This window comes from Crocodylus porosus, unplaced genomic scaffold (genome assembly GCF_001723895.1).
Source record: "Crocodylus porosus isolate Cpor-Errol unplaced genomic scaffold, CroPor_comp1, whole genome shotgun sequence".
Classification (NCBI taxonomy): domain Eukaryota; kingdom Metazoa; phylum Chordata; order Crocodylia; family Crocodylidae; genus Crocodylus; species Crocodylus porosus.
This window is the reverse complement of record NW_017728921.1, coordinates 2,914,425-2,935,921: the sequence shown is the minus strand read 5'-3', so window position 1 is coordinate 2,935,921 and position 21,497 is coordinate 2,914,425. Positions and strand designations below refer to the sequence as shown.

General features: G+C 36.5%; 1 protein-coding gene across 1 annotated transcript in view; it reads right to left on the bottom strand.

Moving 5' to 3' along the window:
• KNTC1 (kinetochore associated 1) overlaps window positions 1-20,914 on the bottom strand; it is a 43,756-nt gene extending 22,842 nt beyond the window's left edge. Inside the window, exons 1-33 of the mRNA XM_019538770.1 lie at window positions 20,753-20,914; window positions 20,435-20,555; window positions 19,608-19,723; window positions 19,109-19,181; window positions 18,161-18,238; window positions 17,636-17,670; window positions 16,287-16,397; window positions 15,659-15,752; window positions 15,023-15,075; window positions 14,606-14,718; window positions 13,671-13,725; window positions 13,087-13,185; window positions 12,576-12,619; window positions 12,406-12,471; window positions 12,213-12,288; window positions 11,643-11,768; window positions 11,432-11,521; window positions 10,680-10,748; window positions 10,086-10,147; window positions 9,452-9,563; window positions 8,698-8,841; window positions 8,506-8,562; window positions 8,314-8,415; window positions 7,066-7,182; window positions 6,396-6,539; window positions 5,792-5,890; window positions 4,834-4,937; window positions 4,605-4,710; window positions 4,252-4,386; window positions 3,147-3,266; window positions 2,594-2,663; window positions 2,458-2,522; window positions 734-1,026 (exon numbers count right to left, since the gene is read on the bottom strand). Coding sequence (XP_019394315.1) covers window positions 734-1,026; window positions 2,458-2,522; window positions 2,594-2,663; window positions 3,147-3,266; window positions 4,252-4,386; window positions 4,605-4,710; window positions 4,834-4,937; window positions 5,792-5,890; window positions 6,396-6,539; window positions 7,066-7,182; window positions 8,314-8,415; window positions 8,506-8,562; window positions 8,698-8,841; window positions 9,452-9,563; window positions 10,086-10,147; window positions 10,680-10,748; window positions 11,432-11,521; window positions 11,643-11,768; window positions 12,213-12,288; window positions 12,406-12,471; window positions 12,576-12,619; window positions 13,087-13,185; window positions 13,671-13,725; window positions 14,606-14,718; window positions 15,023-15,075; window positions 15,659-15,752; window positions 16,287-16,397; window positions 17,636-17,670; window positions 18,161-18,238; window positions 19,109-19,181; window positions 19,608-19,723; window positions 20,435-20,555; window positions 20,753-20,884 — 3,281 coding nt within the window. The 5' untranslated portion in view covers window positions 20,885-20,914. The remainder of the gene's footprint in view (window positions 1-733; window positions 1,027-2,457; window positions 2,523-2,593; window positions 2,664-3,146; window positions 3,267-4,251; window positions 4,387-4,604; window positions 4,711-4,833; window positions 4,938-5,791; window positions 5,891-6,395; window positions 6,540-7,065; window positions 7,183-8,313; window positions 8,416-8,505; window positions 8,563-8,697; window positions 8,842-9,451; window positions 9,564-10,085; window positions 10,148-10,679; window positions 10,749-11,431; window positions 11,522-11,642; window positions 11,769-12,212; window positions 12,289-12,405; window positions 12,472-12,575; window positions 12,620-13,086; window positions 13,186-13,670; window positions 13,726-14,605; window positions 14,719-15,022; window positions 15,076-15,658; window positions 15,753-16,286; window positions 16,398-17,635; window positions 17,671-18,160; window positions 18,239-19,108; window positions 19,182-19,607; window positions 19,724-20,434; window positions 20,556-20,752) is intronic.
• Between the last annotated feature and the right edge of the window lie 583 nt (window positions 20,915-21,497).

Genomic DNA, 21,497 nt, shown 5'->3' with positions numbered 1-21,497 from the left:
AGAGCTTTCCATGTATTCATGAGACTCAAGAAGCAGAGAGGAAGAGGGAGGTGTGTGGCTGGTTAGTTTGTCAATCCATATTATTCTTTATCTTCTATTAAATTGGCGGAATTAGATCAGTTACCACGTCCCTTTACCTAGTATAGAGAATGCATTAAATAAATCTCATTATAACAAAATCCACAGGAATTGCCAAATAATCTAAAGCAGTGCTTCTCAAAGTGGTGGTCCACAGACCAGTGGCGGTCTGCAAGCCACCGGTCGCTGGTCCACAGCAAGTTGCTATGAAACAAATATCATTTTCAGAACCGTAACATTGATATGTCATAGTGCCACAGTTTGTACGTTCCAACACTCCAGGTGACGTCACATTGTGCGAGGCGAGGAAAGAGAAAGAAACAGCCGGTCACGCATTTGTGTAGTGCTGTTACATGCAGCTGCTGCCACCAGCTGAACCAGGGACTGGTCCCTGGCCCACTGGAAAAAAAATTGCCAGTCTGCCACATCAGATAGTTTGAGAAGCACTAATCTAAAGAAACAACTAAACTAACATTTGTAGTCTTCCATAAAATGTGGCATATTGCTTAAACAGATCTACTGTTCAGCACTTCCTCCATCTAATGGGATCATGTCTTTGCAAGTACCTTCAGTAATTGCAGGGTACTAGAAGTAACTTACTACATGCGTTTAACTCTAATATATTAGGCAAAACTAAACATGCTTGAGATTTTACCTGCATATTTTAATAGCCTCTTCAATTTTTCCAGTATCTAATGCCCTCAATGCGAGCTTTGCCCCCAGTTCCTGCTCTGTCTTTTGCAGAAGCAAAGCCAGTCTGTAAAGTCTTGATTTAGTGGAGCAGTTCTTTGTTTCACCTTCTTCTGAATGGTGATTTGTTGCTTGTACTTTTCTAGATTCTGCCATAGATTGAATGGTTTCATAGGCTTTTATGTACTCCTCAAGGAGCTGAGACATCAGTGAAGGATTCCCATAATCTTTGACTGAAATAAAGATATCAAAATCCTCCTACAACAGAAAGTAAAATAGCATGCTGTCATCTTATTTAATTTGACATTCTTTGGAAATCTGTTGTATTTGTTGACATGATTCCACATTCAGTGCTTTAGTGATGAAACTGTTCTTAGAATAGCAGCATTTACTAGATTACAGAACTTTCATTAATTAGCAGATACGCAAAATAAATATTAAAAGGCCACTGCATCAAAATATAGGTTTAATTGTTTAACTACAATCAAAACAGATACATTTTATAAATGTAATATAATCTTTATAAGCCGTCTCCTATTAGCAAATCTTTGCTGAAAAGTAGAATGAGCATTAGCAAGGTTCTACTAGCAGTTTAAAATATTTTACAAAACAGAAACCATGCATCTAGTCTCATAAATTTAAAGACTGAATTTTAAATAACTGAGTGGCACTGGAAGACGCTATAAAGGGATACTGTGAAGTTTTATCTACGGTATCAAAACTGATCTCTCACTCAAAATCAAGTGATAGAGTTAAGAAGTATTTTTAAAAAGCAAGTTTGGTTTGGTATCTTTATTCCATGGTGGACTTATTAAAAAAACTAATTTTAAAATCACATTTAAAAATCAGCACGTAGCAGTATTATTTAAATATTGATTTTAATCCTGTTTTGTATTTGTACTTTAGGGATCGGCCTAAAGAAAAATTCACTCTGATTAGAATAACCATCAAAAACACAATGATTTACAACTATATATAGCATCTATATTGAATCTGGAAAACTACCACCATCTATAAATATTTATGTAAACAAAATACCTGAAATTCGAATATTATTTAAAATATTCTCCACAGAAGCCAGCTAAACTCAAACCAAAATTATTCAGGCAAATACTTTTCTGTAATATACAGACTGACAGTATCTATCTATGTTAGGAAAAAAACCAAAATGCTAGGATTAATTTAATTGTAAAAACACAAAATAGCATAATTAAAAGGTTGTACACGAACTGTGATAGTTATAAAGCGGCAAAAATTTCAAAATTGAAGCATGTTTTTACCAGATTCCATATATAATTAAAAAGCAACACTTTGTCACTAAAATTTTAGAGTTAATTTAAGCAATATTTTCAAGTGATTTTAGTAGATTATCCCAATTGTAAGACAGAACATAGTTATGATTAATTTATGACAACATATTTTAAAAATTATATTAAAATCTAATAATCATTGTATTCACCCTTCTTTCTCCCTAAATAAGAATGTAAAATTTGTTTTTAAAGTATAACATAAACAAAATCTATGGATCAATCAAGTAATTTCTCTCTCATCCTGGTCATTAAGCACTTTTAGTTTAATACAAACAATGTTAACTGCAAATATATTTTAGTAGGATTCATGTTGTTTAATAATATTACTGAGTGCAACATCAAGGTAAAAAGTAGATTCTTAAAACTTAAAAATATTTACCTGCAGACTGGCAAGTGTTTCAAACATTTTCAAGTTCATTTCACACTCGTCCTTCAGAGGATTTTCTGTAAGATAGAAATATGTTCCTTACTAAGCTACTTATTGGGTAAAATATAAAAAACAGATTACAACTTACCTTTCTGAATGCTGAGAAGGAATTTAAGAACATCCACAAGTGACTTTGTTATACACATTTGTGCTTTGCGCTGAAAAAAGGAAAAGTTAATTTTATTTAGCCTTTGATGAATTGGAAGTTTACAGCTAAGAGTAATCTAATAGCGATGGCAGCAGAATTAGTTAACTTTGTCCAACAGTCAGATAATACTGATTATTATAGATAATATGTAGAATTTCTAACTGGCTGAAGTAAGGATTAAAAATCTCCCAAAAACCAAAAACAATCCTAATGCACTAGTGGAAGTCATTTGTGTAAGTCTCCACCAAAATAAAATGTGCCTTTATAAAGTATAGCAATGATTTCAGATAAAGAAGTTTTACATCATGTTATCTGCTTTTTCATACATGGATGGCTAGATAAATAAAGCAAAAAAGCACCAATTTTTAAATATCTGAACTGTTTATGAGGTTTTAGAAATTCTTCAAACCACTACTCTTTTCAATATGTATATAGACTTCAGTGTTTGGAACAGTCAGTACATGCATTTTATGAAGTTAAATTGGTTAAGTACCTCTTCAGAATTATTTGGTTCCTTCTGTAATGTCAGTCTTGCCCATATAGTCAATCTTTCTGCAATTTCCTCAGCTTCAGCAACAGGGAGAGATTTTAGTAAGTTCAGAGATTCTTCTCCCTGCAGAAATAAAGCATAGTAAAAACTGTTGAGAATTAATATTTGCTGTTTACAGTCTGGTTGATGGACTAGTCTCACCAGTTCTGTCAGTTACATTTCTTTACTTTGGTACTATGTTGGCAAGGGTAGCCCAAGACTGAGACTTTTTAAGCTGCATTTTATAAGTTAATTTAAATTCTACAAAAGAAACTGCATTGCTAGGGACAGTTGCAGTGTGTGCACACATGCACATGTGCCCATATGTCTGTCTGTCAGTCTCTATGCATGACAACTATGCCAGGAGAGAAGCTCAATACCCTTCCCTCAAAGAGAAATGCTTTGCAATATCCTCTCTTCTTAGAGCCTCTCTGTAATGACAGAAACATACAGGTTTTGACATCAGACAGAGGCATAACAACCAGGTTCTACACCCTAGGCAGTAGGGGCAGCAGTAGCAGCTGGGCTGGTGTTCAGGTCACCCACCCCTAGCTACACTACTGACATTAGGTGCCAAATATGGCAATATCTCCCACCCAGAAAGTCTTTTTTTTTTTGGTTGGCAGTGAGGTGGTCAAGCACATTCAGAAGTTACAATAGTAAAGCTCACTCAAAAACATCTGGCATACTTCAAGAAAAGGCTTCATCCCAAGCCTGTCCACACAGGTGAAAACTATTTTTCACCCTTTCGCACATTTAATGAATCAGCATTTGCAAGGTTTTACACCGTGGCAGAACATGGTAGTTTCTCAAGCATGCACTACTTCCTGTGATGGAAGTGTTAGTTTATAGCCTAGAAAGGATAAATCAACTTAGTTGTATCTTAAGCTATAAATACAATCTTTTTAATACCATACATCATGACAGCTGCGCATCACTACTAGAAACGTGTAGTTTGCACGTAAAAAATACTGCAGTCTGTGCAAGGGTGTATGCAGCTTTTGAAACAATACCCCTTTGGAAAAAAGTCTTGGAGAATATCAAATCACATAACTGAATATTTTTATACCCTGTCTTTATCAATCAGATCCACCATCCTCAGAATATAGACTTCCACACTTGGCAACATACAGGCTGCTACAATTTTCAAAGCATCTTCTAAACAAGTAGGAGTATCTTGTTTAAGAATGTATCTCGCCAGCCTCTGAAATGAGAAAACAGACATGGGTTTTCCTATAAAATGTGCTGGCAATTTTAGAAACCACTAAAAGCAATGGGATCATCTTGGTACCAGGAGCCTTTGAATATCTGGCCCCTAACATATCAAAATGCTCAAAGACTGGCTTAGGAATTGGTATTTAAAAATATAAGTCATAGAAACAAAGTAAAAATCTAGAACAGAAGCAGCCACTGGCCACTTACCATTATCATCTGTTTGTCTTTTAGAAGATTGGCATCCCTTATTCCATAGGCACGCAAAAGCTTCTTCATTTCCATCAGTTTGTAACTCTCCTGCAATAACTTCACTCTATATATAAATAAGCAACAACAAACATGAGGAAAATTTGTCACATCAAGCTACAATTCAGTCATTCAAAGCAAAAGAACAAATAAAAATAGGACACATGGAATATAAGGAAAGCAATCTTACTTGCTGTGTTTCATTTCTAAATGCTGCTTTACCAGTTGCTCCACTGCTGCACTCCAAGGTACCACAGCACCATGCATTATCTGCAACACTGCGTCAAATTTCAGCTGCAAAAGGATTTGCACTCATATGAAAAATTAAACACTATTACTTTCAGGTATTGTTTACCTATTATTCATCTTACATGTAGAAAAATTCTCTCTCCCCAAACTCCACTCATTCACTCACACATTCATTTTCACATTGCATGTTTCTCCCAGAAGAGTTATCTGCCAGAATAATTAGGGGCTAAAATTGCATATGCCAAACTCCCACTGATTTCGGCAGGTATGCTAAGCCTTTAAAGATGCATACCCCAATTTCTTCCATTGTTCAACAAGATACGGAAGTCACACATGATTTCCTACCATGTTTTATGAAGTTCTTGAAAGCAGAAGTTAACCACTTATACATTTAAACACTTTATTTTCCTTAATATAGCATTTAAACTATTGCTGTACTTCTCAGAGAATCCAACAAGTACTTTTAAAAAGGTACTTAAAATAATGAGCAACTTTAGTGACACAATGCTTCCAAAAGATAAATTTATGAACTGCAAGGCTAAAGAGACTCAGGTAGCTCACTGATAGAGACATACCACATTACCACACTCTCCAAATGGCACTGCTGTCCCAATCTAGTGATCCCCCTTGAAATAGTGGGAGAATGACAATGCTCAGCACCTCGAGGAAGGATATTTTCCTAACTACCTACTAAGAGAAGACAGAAAACAGAACAGCTACATGTAACAGAAATACAAAAATGCTATCAGACCAGGCAACGTTCACTGCACAGAAGGAAACTGCTAAGACAGACTGAAAGACGGAATAGCATCTGACCCATGCCTTCTTCATGATACAATTTTTCCCATTCATAACGAGACAGACTGTGCAAAAGCCATTCAGTTATCCAACAAACTTACATCTGTGTCAGATATACAGCCTATGACAGCTATTGCCTTTGCCTCCCACGCAGTTTCAAACACCGATGTGGATCGTGTACAACAACGTTCTAACAAATCCTGAATATTTTGATTTAAAAACAACAACACATTAAATATATATAAATAAGGAGTCCTGGAAGGATTAGCTCATGATTTAAATAAACAGCTTTAAAAATTTATTTTATTTTATACTAAAGGGCCAGCTTTTGCCAGGCTTACTTGTACCAAGTATCTTACTACTCAAACAGTAACATCCAACTCCATGGGCACGTGCAGTTAATGCAACTGAATAAACTCCGGTGCAATCTGGAGTAAACTAATCTGAACATCACTGTCTATACATGCGTTTAAGTGCAGTGATTTACTCTGCCATTGGATAGTACTTATGCCCAATGGGACTATCTGATGGCACAGTACATTAGTCTACACTGGCCTAATTGCTAGACATGTGTAGACACCCAGTAAGATTACTCACAAGAACAGGGATGTCAAAGTTGGCCCTAAGTAATTAGGAAATAAATTACTTAAAATTCTTTCCTACTCAAATTCTTTCCCTTCAAAAATAATTAAAAAATGTAGATACCTTTATATACTGCAAGAAAAGTTCATCCTCTTGTAGATTATGTTCTTGGATGTATGGTTTTATAAACTTCTTCAGCATGGACGGAACAAGCTCAGGTGCCAAAATTTTATCAAACATGCGAAACACTATTGTGCTTGCATTCTCCTAGGCAACAGAAAAGTAGTTACAGAAATGTTAAAATATTTTGCAAAGCACAATATACAGTATTTTCTAATTTCTGTAAAGGCATAACCCAATACCAAATGGAAAGAGTTCAGGCCTAAACACCTACATGCTTCTGCAAAATCCTTCAGTGCTGAGCTATTACTTCTGGATTTCTTTGTCACTGTAAACTTTTATTGGATAACAATCCATGTTCTATATCAGAAAGTACTAGGGTCAGGAACCATGCCGCCTCCTATTATACAGAACATTTGTATCATTAAGATTTCATAACCACAAAGGATGTTTAAAATTCTTATCCCTTTTTACACACAGGAAAGACAGAGGAAGATTAACCCATTCACTCGAAGCTCAATGTTTGGTGCTAGAGCAGCAGCTATTACACCAAGTGGTTCTTGACTCCCAATCCCATGCTCAACAGTGCTCAGGTCTCTTGCCTGAGCGCTTATGATGTACAGACTGAACACTCAGTGCTCAATTATTAATTTTTAAATGCTTGTAGTATTACCTTTTCAAAATCACTGAGTGCCAGCCTGCAGCTATACTTTCTGTAGAGATTTACCAGCTCTTGTAAATCGAGCACCAGCTTCTTTAACCGATACACCTCTTCACAGCCACCACACTTCTGTAATGCATGTCAAAAGTGAAGGATTTTTTAAACAACCTTTGTATATAATTTTCTAGAATTTGCAGGTTATATGAATCAGAGCTTTTGCTGAACTGCTATAGCCACAAGGCGCATGAAAAAAAATCAAAGCCACAGACTGAAAGTTAGATGCAGGAAAGAAAACTCATCTACTTTACTGAGCACTTAGTATGTAGGATTCAGTGGGTTGAAGACAGTAGACCTGGAAAAAGTTCGTTCTACTAGGAGTGTCCATAGTATCAATTTTTATATGAGAAGCAGCCTGCTATTAACTTTACTGCTCGTTTCCTCTGTACCCCTAGCTATAGATGCTACTCCCCATAGGATATCAACGATGATAAGCTACATTTACTCATGTTTCATGTGGCTAGACTGGTTCAAGACAATTTGAGATATCATTGAAAAAAGAAAAATAGCAACAAAACCCCTAACCTAACAACTTTATAGACCCTACTTCTGAAAAAGAACCAAGAATAAACCAAGCCAGCATTGTTCTTCTGATCCTATATGGAGGCATTTTCATTGCCTTTGAGACTGTTCAGATTTTTGCCAGACAGCAGCAAGTTAAAAGTGGACTGGCTTGTTTCACTGTTGTAATTCAAAACCCAACTGGCAGCAATGAAATTATCAAGAATTTCATAAATTTGTGCTGCTGTTTAGGAAAGCTGAGTCATAGCAGATACATAAGTTGCTCATAGAAAGAAAAAAAAAGGAGGACCAAAAGAGCTGGGCTAGGGGCACAGGGGGAAAAAAGAATATTTGTAGGGAATCTGTTGACAAATTATAAACAATTTTTCCCTTAAGGCAGGAGCTTCCACTTTCAGAAATGCTTTCGGGACAAACGTATCACTTGTTAATTAACACAGCTTAAAAAAAAAGGAAAAGAAGGTCTAGAGCCTAATTTCTCACCTTCGCTGAAAAATGTCTCTTCTCCCAAAACATATATTTTATTATTGTGCTTTAACTGCTATTATGTTAATATATCATTTTAAAATATAATCTACTATAATCTTAATAATAAAGATTATGTAGGCCAAGAGCTCTGTAAAAAAAAAAAAAAAATTGTAAATATCAGTCATCAATATATTACCAATTAACCATAGTACTTACTGAAGGAATCCAGTGGCAGGAGGAGGCTAGTCCCAGTTCATCTGGACTTTTACTTGTAAAAAACACCTCTGCCATGTTAAGTCCATTTTCGGGCCAATTTGCCTGTTCAAAAATATTAGAAACATTAGTGAAAGCATATCATGGTTAGAGAAATAAAAGCTAACCAAGGTTTTTGAACAGCAACTATTTTACCTTATCAGTTAATTCAAGATTACGAGCAGCTTGTTCCAACCATTTTGCCAATGTTTTCTGAAATAAAAAAACAACACATTACAGAAATCTTATATAAAGTGAAACATGCATTAATACAGAAGTGAAATGACTAGCTTTTGTAATGCATACAATGGAGAGAGAGAGAAAAAGAGTGTGTCTTAATATTCTTACCTCTCCATTTGGCACAACTCTTCTAACAAAAGGAATCACAACATTTTTAAACCACAGAGAGAGTTCTTTTGGAGGAACAGTGGTACGGATTGTATTAAGCATGTTCACCAATGTTTTCTCATCAAAGCTGCTTTCAAACTCTGCCTACAACATAAACACAAAACAATTGCATGTTATAGTACTGGGCTACAGAATACCTATATAAAAGCAGAACCGCTCACCAATTCAGATACAAGCTGAAAAGTAGCTGTGGTGACTGGGTGGAGGGTAAAGTGGGGAAGACTTATTAAATTAAACAAGACCTAAATTAAATCTGTTCTACACTATCGTTATAGATCATATTCCTGATGCTATCACTTCTGGGGATACAGGAGTGGTTCACTGCTTTCAAAATGTAAAAAGTAATGACTCTAAGGCAGTAAATGTAATAGCTTGGTCACTATTTTGGATGCCTTATACCTGAGAAGGTATTTGCAAGAAATCAGTCAAACATGCAAAAACACTTAAAAGATTCATCTGAGAAAGTGCACATCAGGGTGACAAATATGACAGAATCTTCAAAGTACCCAAGATTCTTCTGTACCCACAAAGAAGTATAAATTATGTTACAAAATGAAGCCATTCTTTCAAACCAGTAATAAGTTCAGTATGCAAATAAGAGACGATCAGCCTAATTCTACCACAAACCCTCTATTCAAAGAGGTGTCTGATCACAGGTCTTGAACAGCAGGGATTGTAAACTGAGGCCTCTTACCTGATGTCTAAGCCAAAGGTATTGTGCACAAGGTAGACTGCCCTCTTCTAGCTGATAAAGGACATTCTTAAAAAGGTCTTCATTATTCAGGAATTCAGTCCAAGCAATGCCACTAGGATTGTAAATGAGAAGTACCAATTAGCATTTTTACTACTGTATGAGGAAAAGCATGCATGCACAGGGAGAGCAAGTTTTATAGGAGCAAATGGATAGTGGGAGAAATAATTACAGGCTTTGGAAACTAAATCTCGTCCATGAAACTCATCCAACACACACCTAAGTTTCTGTAAAATAGAACATCTGTAACAGAAAAAAAATCGGTAGGCTCCTCATTCTCCTTGCGCACCTCTCCACTACTTTTTTTTTTTTTTATATATAATCACTACTATGTATGAAGCGGAACCACTAGAAACCTCTAAGAGAAAAAACCTCCATATTCACATAGGTTATTGCCCTAATATGTATAAATGGTACTGAAGACTTGGAAAAAAGAGTTCATTTGTTGACTCTCCCTGATAACAAGGCATGTAGAGCTTCTTTAAACTCCAAAACTCTTAACTGGATAAACATGCATTTCTTCCAGGAAGAGCTACTCATTAAAACTATATTTACATACAAATTTAAGAGTGCAAACCTGAATTTCTCTGGGCCAAAGGCTCCATAGAAAGTAGTTAGCCTGGCTTGAGCTCTCAGTACCTATATGGAGACAAGAGTTATTTTAGATTAAGAGGATCCTCTAGATATTCCATATTAGAAATGTTTAAGACTAACCTATGTAAAGTGCTAGGTAGACAAGGTTTCTGAAATCTAAAAACTAGATTACAAATTGGCTTGTTTAAACTAAAAGCAAGTCCAAAAATTCAAAACTTTAAAAAGGTTTGCTGTTCATCCCATTTCAAGTGGTCCAAATCTCCTATATACTAAAAGGCTGGAGTAAAAAAAAAAAAGTTATAGTTTAAGTTTTTTTGTTTTTTTTTTTTGATGATTTAAAGAAAGAGAGAGATAAGTCTATGAAACAGATTTAAAAAAAAATATATATATATCACTTATTTCTGTAGCAACAGAAAGCATTTACTATGGAAAGTGCCAGTTTCTAGATCTTGACAATACCTATATTTTCAATTTAAAAAAAAAACTTAGGCAATTTTATAAAAAATGGAAATAATGCACATCAGAATTGTTAAGTTAATCAATGCTTAAAAATCTGTGGAGTTTGTACTTATTCTACCTCCGTTATTATGGATCCTGGAGCCTCATCAGATGAGGAACCAATAATTTTATCATCTCTCTTAAAGACCTGAAATGGAGACAATAGTTAGCAAAACAGTTGATGCAGAATACACCATAATGTGCACAGTATCATAAAAGCTTATATGAATATAGTATTTTGAAAAGGTACAGTTCTCAATCTTTCCATGAGCTTTCTGCAAGCATACTGCATCTATGGGAGTATATCCATATTATATCAGCCATGTTCTTTTAAGTATGGTAGGAAGTTATGAAACATGAAGAAAATAAAACAAGTTTTCAGATTTTAGTCTTGGAATTGCTAAATAAAAAGGAAGGTGTCAGATCTTTCTACCCAAGACTAAATCTAATCTACATGAAAAGGAAGCTCTTCTCTTTCTCCTATGCAACAAAGCAGAAAGCCTCACTATAAAACTTGAGTACAAGCAGTCAGAGAACCTACTAATGCACCACATCTCTAGACAGAAGTGATTTTCATGAGTCACAAATCTATTATGTCAAGGAAGCATTAGTTAAAATATTTTCCTGCTCCTTTAACCCAGATGAAGTAACCACCACAGCATCTTTCCCTTTCACTTAGCCCTTAGTTTGTGCATCTTTTTGTTTAGCCCAATGGTACTCCTTCAAAACAGTACTGGAACATTTATAGTATGACAATCATTCACATTACATGAGAAAAATGCAATAGGAATGTGCTGGTATGAGCAAACCGATCAAATTAATTCAACTTACTCTGAATTTTGCATAGTTTAACATTTCCTGAGTTGTTTCATACGTTGGCCACGGTGCATTTATGCAGTACTCTACAACAAACTGGTTATCCTGTTTGATTGAAGAAGCAATTTACAATTAAATTAGGATCCTTTGTATCTCAATGAAAGAAAGGGGGGAGGGAGAGCAGGCAGAGAGAGAGTGTGAAATGTTCAACAAATACATCATGTACCTGTATTTGTTGCAGATTTTCTTTAGCTTCACTCACAAGATCTAGCCAGACTGTTTGACCACAACTCGCAATGGAAGCTGAAGCCAGCCTCTCCAAAAAAGTGCTTGCTTTTACTTTGTAAACAAGCTGTTTAAAAAAAGAAGACGACAAACACTGAAATCTAGCATACTTCGGCTTTAAACAGGTAATCTCTTCCTAGATCCGAAAGCCCTCTGTCAGATCACAATAGTACTTCCGGGTTAAGTGTGCTAAAGTGAACTTTCATCACAGTAGAAGTTCCAAGCACCTAGTTAACAAAGTCTATTTTTGGCTTGCAGAACTATACATGTTTGAATGCCATCAGTTTTTTTATTTTGAACACAAGACTTACCTCTGCCCACAACGATAGTCATTTATTTCAGAAGAAAGTACACTTCTGTCACATACCTGAGTCATCTTAAAATCTGCCTTTGATTTTAAAGAGTAACATAAAGAGGTGAATGTTTTATATCCTAGGAAAAAAGCATCAGGAGGCAGAAACTTTGTTCACAAGTTTAACTGCACTTTTATTGGCAAGTAGGAGCCACTTACTTCAACATCCAGTCCAAACTGAATAGCAAAATTCTCAGCTTCAGTAAACTTGTGCTTATGGAGTAAGCGACTTAATCTAAGGAATGAAATAAAGTATAACATTTACTTCTACTATGTAACATGGTACCTCAATGTTATGTAAATTACATAAATTTAAAGCAAAATTTCAAAGAAAGAAAAGAAAAATACATACCTGTTTTCTGGCAAGGCTTCTGTTAAACTTCTCATTACTACAACAGACACTGAGCCTTCAGGGGACCTGAAAGGGATGGTTGAATTTTTAATATTATAATTGGTTCATATATAGGATCTCACATATTTTTCATGTAAAAGCAATCTAATTAAACATAAAATATTACTTACTTCTGGCGATTTTCAGGAATTCCTTCCAAAAAGTATATAATATCCTACAAGACAAAAATTAGAAATTAGAATTTGGAAAAAATAAACAAAATTGGACAAGTGCACAACCTACAAGTTAATGAAGTAGTTGCTAATTTCAAAACAAGTCTCTCTCTTTAGCCTTATTAAATATACCCTCAGGCTAGGAGTTTATAGAATCATAGAAAAGTAGGGCTGGAAGGGAGGGACCTCAAGAGGTCCCCAAGTGCAACCCCCTGTCTGAGACAGAACCATTGCTATCCAAACCAATGAAACGTGGCCATTTCAGCCAAATGCGCAGTTTGGCCCCTTTGTGTTCATGCATTACTTGAATGATCACATATTGTATAATAAAAATTCTCAGGGTCTAAAGTACGGCACTGACATAATAAAAAAAATTGTCAGTCCCATACCTATCTGTAATAGGTATGGCATAGACACAGCACACTTGCCTTTAATTTATAATAAAAACAATTCAAACGAATAAACATACTGTACTGATCCCACTTTGAACAAGTGAAGAAACTTCAGATACTTCCAAAGAATAGAGCAGGTGCATTGCAGGCAGTGAAAAAACCAGGAGGTTTCTCTTCTATAAAAACAGGGGAAAAATGTAAATCATAAGAACACAGTGCTGCCTTCTGAAATGCACAGACCCCTACAATATCATCTGCAGGACTCTTTTTAGATGGTCTCTACAGACACTCCAGTTCTCTAATTAAAGAATCTCTTCAGGACTTTGAGCCCAAAACTCCCATGCAAACAACTTGAGAAAGTTAAGAATCTGCTGGTTTAGAATACTGTTTCGCACATGCCACATACATTTATAATACTGTTTTAAATGACTGTCTAACAAGTTCAACACGACATTCTTTTCCCAATGACTGTTCCAAGTAAGCAATTAATGGAAAGCAAAAAAACAAACAAACACTGGTACTGTTGCCTTTTATACCACCTGGGATTTCTTTTGAGTAAGAATTCTACTAGAAGTAGAGTTTGGCTATACATAGTCAGACGTATTTTGATTACGCAGCAATGAAAAAACAAGACAAGACAGAAAATACAGAAAAATCGTACCTGTTTGTTATCAGGTATTGTCAAAGTTATTAGTTTAAGGTCAGCAATCCCTTGTCTAAAGAGAAGGGGAAAAAAAAGCCAAAATACTTGCATGAATCTTATTTCAGATTATGAAGCGTTCAAGTTTAAAGATTTCAGTATCCTTTTGTTGAAAAAGATAACAGAACAAAAAAAAACAACTTAGGTCTTCTATGAAAATGTTGATAGGTTAAGTCCCACAATATATGGTTTTAAAACAACATTGTTGCGTGCACAGGATAAGAGTGACATTTCCAAACTTGTAATGTTTCTCACTGTACACAACAGCGAATTTGAAAGACTAGCACTAGTCTAGAGTAAGACCCAGAATTCTTGCATCTCAGATCTCCGCCCTGTCATCAATTCCTGTAGTTTTAACCAATTCATCTAATCGCTGCCTGTTTCTCCATCTTCATAATGAAGATACCATTTATCTACCTGGTGAACATACAACATAAATTCTAGTATTAATATAATCTTAGTCTTGAGAGCAACTTTTTAGCCCTTTATTCAGAAGAATAGGAATCCTGCCAAAATGATGTTTCTACCCTGGGGAAGAGATCTGAACTTCTTAATATCAATGAAAAGAAAGAGAAGGAAAGTCACCAAGAAGAAGGCGTAACAATTCTTATCAGTGGACCATTGCTTAGGATGCTTAGACTTGAATTTTAGTTCTGGACCCTGAAAAGACTCACTGGAATACAAGGAGAGACCAAATAAAACATGTTTTAAGACACCGTTCAGTCTTCAAGTTTCCTGATGCTTTCCAGACCCTGAACAAGCTATATGGAGTGTTAGTCCTTCCTAGAAGGCAATGCCACTGGGAGCTAGCTCTATGAGTGTTGAACTGTTCCAGTGCTGACAGACCCCTCCCCACTTTATCATGTCAAAAAGTGATACTATAATTCTTCATTTACCGCGTGACTGAGGAAGAATCTGATTCTGTAGTTAGAAGAAATTCTTTAATATGAATTGAAGGCCAATCCCAAATCAACGTAAGAGAATAAACATCCCACATGCTCAAAATGTTCTAGAAGAGAACAAAAACATTTCATCTACTCATTTCATATTTTCCTGCCAAAATTAAGACTTTTTTTTTTTGACTGGCTGACAAACAAAACCTGTGTATTTATAGCACAGTACGTACATGTTCTGTATCTAAAAGTATTTCTAAAGAGCTTAAGATCAAGGAGGGGCACCTTTTTTATCTTGTTAAAAAAAAACAATTCTTTTAAAAATAATTTTACTAAATAGAATTCCTAAGTCATTGTAAAAGTAATTTAAAACAAACAAACAAACAAAAAAACAAACAAACTCAATGAAATGATACTTGCCTCGTTATCCAAGACAAACAATAAGTTGTCTAGAACTTGGAATTGTGTTGCATCTAGAAAAAGCAAACAAATGATCATTCTATACACATTGAAATACTTTTCTATGGATAATGTGTTTGAATAGCAATTATTTTATAGAAACCCCATTAAAACTGTTTGGAATTTTTAAAAGACACCATAAACCAGTCATACTACTTGCACAATTCCATTTATCCTGAACGCACATAAGCATGTGCTTAACATTGCCCATCTGCATAAGCCTGTTAATCTTTTGATTTCAATTAAAATATTTACATGCATAAAATTAAGTGCTTTACTGGATCAAGCTGGAGTGCTTGGCACTGAATAGATCAAGTCTGTAAGGAGAAAAATGACATAACTGGACAAAAAAAAAATCACCTGCTCATTTCCCAACTAAACATAAATATTTGAAATCAAGTTAAAGACAGAAAAAGTGGAGAACCAGTTGTAGACTATATATCTTGCTATTTTTTATGACAAAAAGGCTGTCTGAAAATCTTAACAGCTTTGAAGCATAAACTTGGGTCAGGCAGTATATTTAGTATCATGAAACGTTTTTATTTAAGTTCCTACAATCTTAGGATTATATTTTGCCAAACAAATACATAGTTTTACCTTTAATTATGCTTGAATCAGCAAAACTCTGAACAGAAACCAGCCTTTTAGTGGTGTCTACCTCCCATCTGGAGAGTACATAATTACCTTTGCCCTATTAATAAAAGTAAAAGCAAAATGTATGTTAGAAACTGTGGTATCTGAAACATTTGTCTCACTAATTGACCTTTAATATATAAAGGCTTTGGGAAAGTTGCAAGTCTGGTGGATCATGTACACAGTCTTTTTATTTAGAATAATTACATTTCAAACATCAAGATACCTGTTTTCAAGAACAGACTAATCTCAACATAAAAAAAAAAAAAATACTCTTGTCTTAAGGACATTTTTGGTTCTTCCAAAACCATGCAACAAACATCGGCTTCGCATCCAAAGACGGAATGCCCACATCAAAGCACACTGACCTCCAAAAAAATCTACGTGGTATTCAATAGGTTTGGGATTAACCTCATAGAAACTATATTCTGTGGAACCACTCTAAGTCCAAACAACAAGGTACTTCAGTATGTGGATCATTTTAACTCTTCGATCAGTTCCCTTGAAGTCAGTGGGCTATACACATTCTTAAAAGTAACCACTTAAGTGGTTTCTCTAAGTAAAAACCTGATACTATAGTGAATATATCTACCCCAATTATCAGCTGGATGTTATCCTTTGAATCACCAATTATAAAATTCAGACAACCAAAGGCATGATATTCTTTTGTAGAAATGAAAGCAGTCTTGATCTCTCCTTGTAACTGGAAAAGTGAAAAAAAGTTATTAATAAAACAAAGCTTAGTTAAAATGTAAAAGCTGAAGACTTTAAACACTGGTATAACTTGGGAGATTCTTTTTATTTCTCTAAAAATCAACAAAATAGAGTTGTGTTGATCCAACTATATCAGGCACAGGCAATTATTTTGGCTGGAGGGCCGCTTAATGAGTTTTGGCAAACTGTCAAGGGCCACATGGGTAAGCCCGCCCTTTGACACATGCCCTGTTCCTGGTCATCATCTTGGGACTGGAAGTCCCTCACCTTGCCCCCAGTACTCCTCCTTTTGGCAAGGGGGTTTGCCATCTTGGAACCGGAAAAAAGCCAATTACATTCTAACAATCAGACATCTGCTACAACATACATTAATTTGATTTAAAAAAATATTTGTCTTGATTTATGTGCATTTGTGTAGCATACACAGAACACAAGTGATTGTATAATAGCTTAAAATCAAGTCTTACTTTTATATATTGTGGGGTAGGTAGGTATAGGTTTATGGAGGGCTGTAGGTGTTTGTGGATGTGTGTGGGGTTTGTGGGGGTGTTGGTATATATGGGGTTGTGTATGTGGATATGTGGGTGGGTATGGGGTTTGTGGGGTGCTGTGAGTGCATGGGGAGGACAGTGGATGGGGTGTGAGAGGGTATGGGGTGTGCATGGTGGTGCAAGGAGGGGGTATTGGTACACGAGTATGGTGAGGTGGGGGGGGGACCCCCCCCCACCCCTCACTGCATACATTCCCTGCCACCAGCGGCAGCAGGAGGCAGTGAGGCCTTGGAACGATCATGGCCCAAAGCAGGAAAACCTTCAACAGTGCACAGTCGCAACGAGCCCCAAGCCTGCTCATACCACTTCTTCCCACCCCCTCGCCTGCCGGTCTGACAGAACACAGTTCCCAGCTGCCCCAGTTCTTATCTGAGTTTGCACTCTCAGACAGAGGGAGGGTGGGGGAACAGCCCTAGGGTCACCAGGCTAGAAGCCTCTAGAGGCCGAGCAAGTCTTACTGCTGCCACCCCGGTGCCTCATCAGCTTACACAGCCAGCCATGGGCAGATAACAGTTTTCTAAATTTTTTAGGGGCCCCACAGGCCGGACAGAATGGCCTGGTGGGCTGGATCCAACCCATAGGCTGGATTTTCCCCACCTCAAACTATATAGATCCAAGGCTTACTAGAAATAACAGATCTGTAAGACAAAGTAGATGGGTGGACACTGCTACTTACCTTCTTTGCTGTAATCATGTCCATCTTGTCAATAGCTACAAAAATTAGGGGAAAAATACAGTGTAAAAAAACAAAATAATACATCTTAATAATTTTCTAAAAAGAATCATATTGGATAGCTGTACTGCCAAGCTGAGAATTCTGGAAACATTTTAACCATTAAATCAGAGTTCACATATATTTCTACTGGTTATAGTATGCAATTTGAGAAAATTAAGTTGAAATTAAGCTCGGGCTCATCCTGTGCTGTTGGATGTTCCATTTAAGCAATGTCTTATATTCTTCAGTATGATAATGATACTATGATTTGGCATTCTGTTCCTATAACATGCAATTCTCTCCAAAAGAAACAGAAGTATTGATGGGAACATACATGTAAGTAGTTTGTGGGTTGAAACTGCTCTGCCTATCACAGAACTGGCCCCTTAATGAATACAGAAAGCAGTAGACAAGGGTCTTTTTAGTTATGATCAATTAATATCACCTATGTTTAAAATGAATTTCCTGACTTATGTATCCTCTTACCTTCCTGAGTTTTTGCAAGTGGGAGGCACATAATGCAAAAGCAGCCATTACTTGTGAGAATGAACATATGGTAGACACCTAGAAAAGGACACAAACATACCAATTTCAATTGCTAAGAGTGCAAAAAATATCCCATTTATATAATGGGACATTAGGAAATAATTTAGTCCAAAATAATTTTATAGTAGCTCTATCACTTAAAAACAAAACAAACATGCAGTGATAATGTAGGGACATATATAAAGCTTAAGAATCTTACACACATCTGTGTCAGACTGCAGATTCCATTTTTATTGTAAGATTACTCTTTACCTATCTACTTTTTGTTTCCATCTTGGACTAAAACTCCAAAGACACAGCTGCCACTCAGAGCAAACCAGCTTTTCATATCTGAACCTTGGATGGATGGTAACTAAGCAACAAATCCCCAAGTAGGTTGTTTCACTGAACTGACAAGGCATATTAGAGAGTTGCATGGACAGAATGGACTGGAAGGTTTTAAAAGGGCAAGAGCTGTTACGTCCTAGAGACTTATTAGCAGCCCAATGAGGCAGTGAGAACATTTTCTTTGTGATAGTAGACAAACTCACTGGACTTCCACAAGATGGCTAGATTAGAGGGAGAGGTACTGCATTCAGAAGATAGTTGAGAAAAAAACCCATCTGCCCTCCTTGTGCTCAATCTGTTCAGTGAAGAGCAATTGTATTTTCAGAACTCCTGTGTAAAGCCCCAGTCAATCAGTCTGAGGAGTCAGCAATAGGGGTGTGGACACTTGGGCTATGACTCCTATGAAGGGGTGCTTGATTGAAGGAAGTCATCAAAAGCCTACTTTTATTATAAATAAAAACTGGTTATTTCTTGTGGAAGCCTTTTGCTGAAGTGGTGTAGAATCAGGTTGTTCTGAAAAAGAAGACAATATAAATTTAAGAAGCATTACGGAATGCTTACCTGGCTCTGCCTTGTCTTTTTCTATAATCAGATTTAAATACATCTTTTCATTTGAAGATTCCTGAACCAAAACCTAAGAAGAACGTTAATGTAAAACAGATATTATTTCATGTTTACTAAAAAGAGCACATAAGACTAAAAACTTAGGGGTTTTTCCCCCAGAAATTCTGCATCATTTTTGTACTTTGCTTTTTTTTTTTTTTTTTAAATGTAGGATTAGTTACACAAATATTAGAGCTCAGTCTGGCATCTCCTTACACAAATGTTTTTCCTTGCGCAGCTTTTTTTTTAAAAAAACATACTTACAGGAACTTTAGGGACAGTTTTTGTTCCTGCATAATCTGCCAGCTTAAATCAAAGAAAAAGAAAACGAACAAACAAAACCACTTTTGAGAAACACAGTCCACCAATATTTATACATTTTATAAAAATGAAAACAAGCAACAATAAAAAAAGGATGGGTTTCAATAAATATGAAATGGAACAAAATGTCTCTTACTTTTGTTAGCAAGGTTTGCTGTGATGGGACATGAATAAGATGTAGGTTGCCACTCCTCTCACCCACTACAAGAAACTGTCCTTCTTGGCACAAACCAACAACATCCACATTAGTGTCTGAAAATTTCAAATACTATGTTATTACAAGCAGTGGAGTGCAAATATAAATACGTTGCTAGTGAAGTATCCCACATTCTTTCAAAATTATTTATGGAATATAATTATGTTCCTTCCTAGCATTTCAATATATTTTAAAAGCCCTTAGCATAACTTAAAAACACAAATATAGCAATTTGCTTGTGGGACAAAGAAACCAGTCTTGAGGCCACCATAAGCTGGGTTCTAAAACTTCTCCTCAATTCTGTTTGCTGTCCACATAAAATTGACAAAGTACAATTTCAATATTGCCATGTTTTTCTTTAACTTTGGTGTTAATATAAATTTTATTATTTAAAACCAATATGGTTGGGTACTATGGGTCTAACCTCCTTATGTGAACAGCAGTTAGATATTTGCCATGCACATGCTAAAAACCATTCATTATTAACAACCTCCATTCTGTGAAGGGTGCTTGGTAAAGCACTACTTTCTTTTTTTAACAAGTAAAATAGCTGCCGTTGCCATTTGAGAAGCAAGAATCAGAAGAAATTTAGTACTGTTTACAAAGTTATTATGTCTAAATGCTTTCTCATACCATGATACATAGATAGGCATCATGCTTGCTTTATTTCCAACAATTAAACATACAGCCTTATTGGTTTTTGCACATTATAACTGAATTCAAAGCCTATTTTGATTTACAGTTTAAGTCCCAAGCAGTAAACTTACCAAACTGAATGTGCATTTGAAGAGACTGGCAAATGCTGTCAAGAAGTGCCACTGATCTGTCAGTCACAATAATACAGCCATCAGTTGAGTTGACTGCATGCAATTCTGGATTAACCAAAACCTTAGAAACAAAGAGTTGTGAAGCATAACTAACCAAAGAACCTTAACACCCCCTCCTCCCAAAAAAGATGTTTTTCAAACACTATGTAAACTCACAACTGGTAATACCCTACTAGCCAAAAGAAAGCAAACAGAACGTATCCATTGTACAAAAAGCCTGAAATAAGCTTCAGCATAACAAAACTATAGCTCTGATACCTTGTCGGAAGATGTTATTTTAACAAGGGTATCCACTTGGTACAAAGCAGTTCCACATTCTTGTCCCGAACCTGCGCTCAGTCGTCCACTTCCCGTGTCGTCGTTTATGAGAAGATCAATCTCGTTCCACATGCTGAATTCTTTATCTAGAGCAGAAAACGGAACAAAATGGCAGTAAAGTAAAGTGCCAAGTCTGGGATCACACGAGAGCAGGGCTGGAGGGGACCTCACCAGGTCACTGAGGCACAATCGCCCCTGTCTAAACCGCCCCAGCCAGGGGTCTGTCTAAACTGCCCTTCAAAACGTCCAAGCATGGAGCATCTTTGGGCAATGCTGGACCATCAGACAGTTCCTCCTCATCTCCAACCTCCATTTCCTCTGCTGAAGCTTGACGCTGTCCCTAGTCCTGTCCCCATCCCCTCTGTTGCTGCCCTTCAAAGGCTGGTATCAATCTCCCTCCCCCAGTTTTCCCGTCTCCAGACTACAGGTTGCGAATTCTCCCCGCCTTCCCACATACGTCTCGCTTTCCAGACCTCTCATCCCTCATCAACCTGAGGGATGCGCAGGTTGACCCCAGCCCCACCCCTGCAGCGCGGGCCTAGCACCAGGTCTCCCCACAGCGGAGCCGTCACGTCCCTAGACCAGCAACTGCGTGCGGAGACAGATAGGGTTTCAAGAGACAGATGGATGCTCAGCCTCAACCCTCACCTCAGACCCGCTCAGGTTCAAATTGGCGGGAACCACG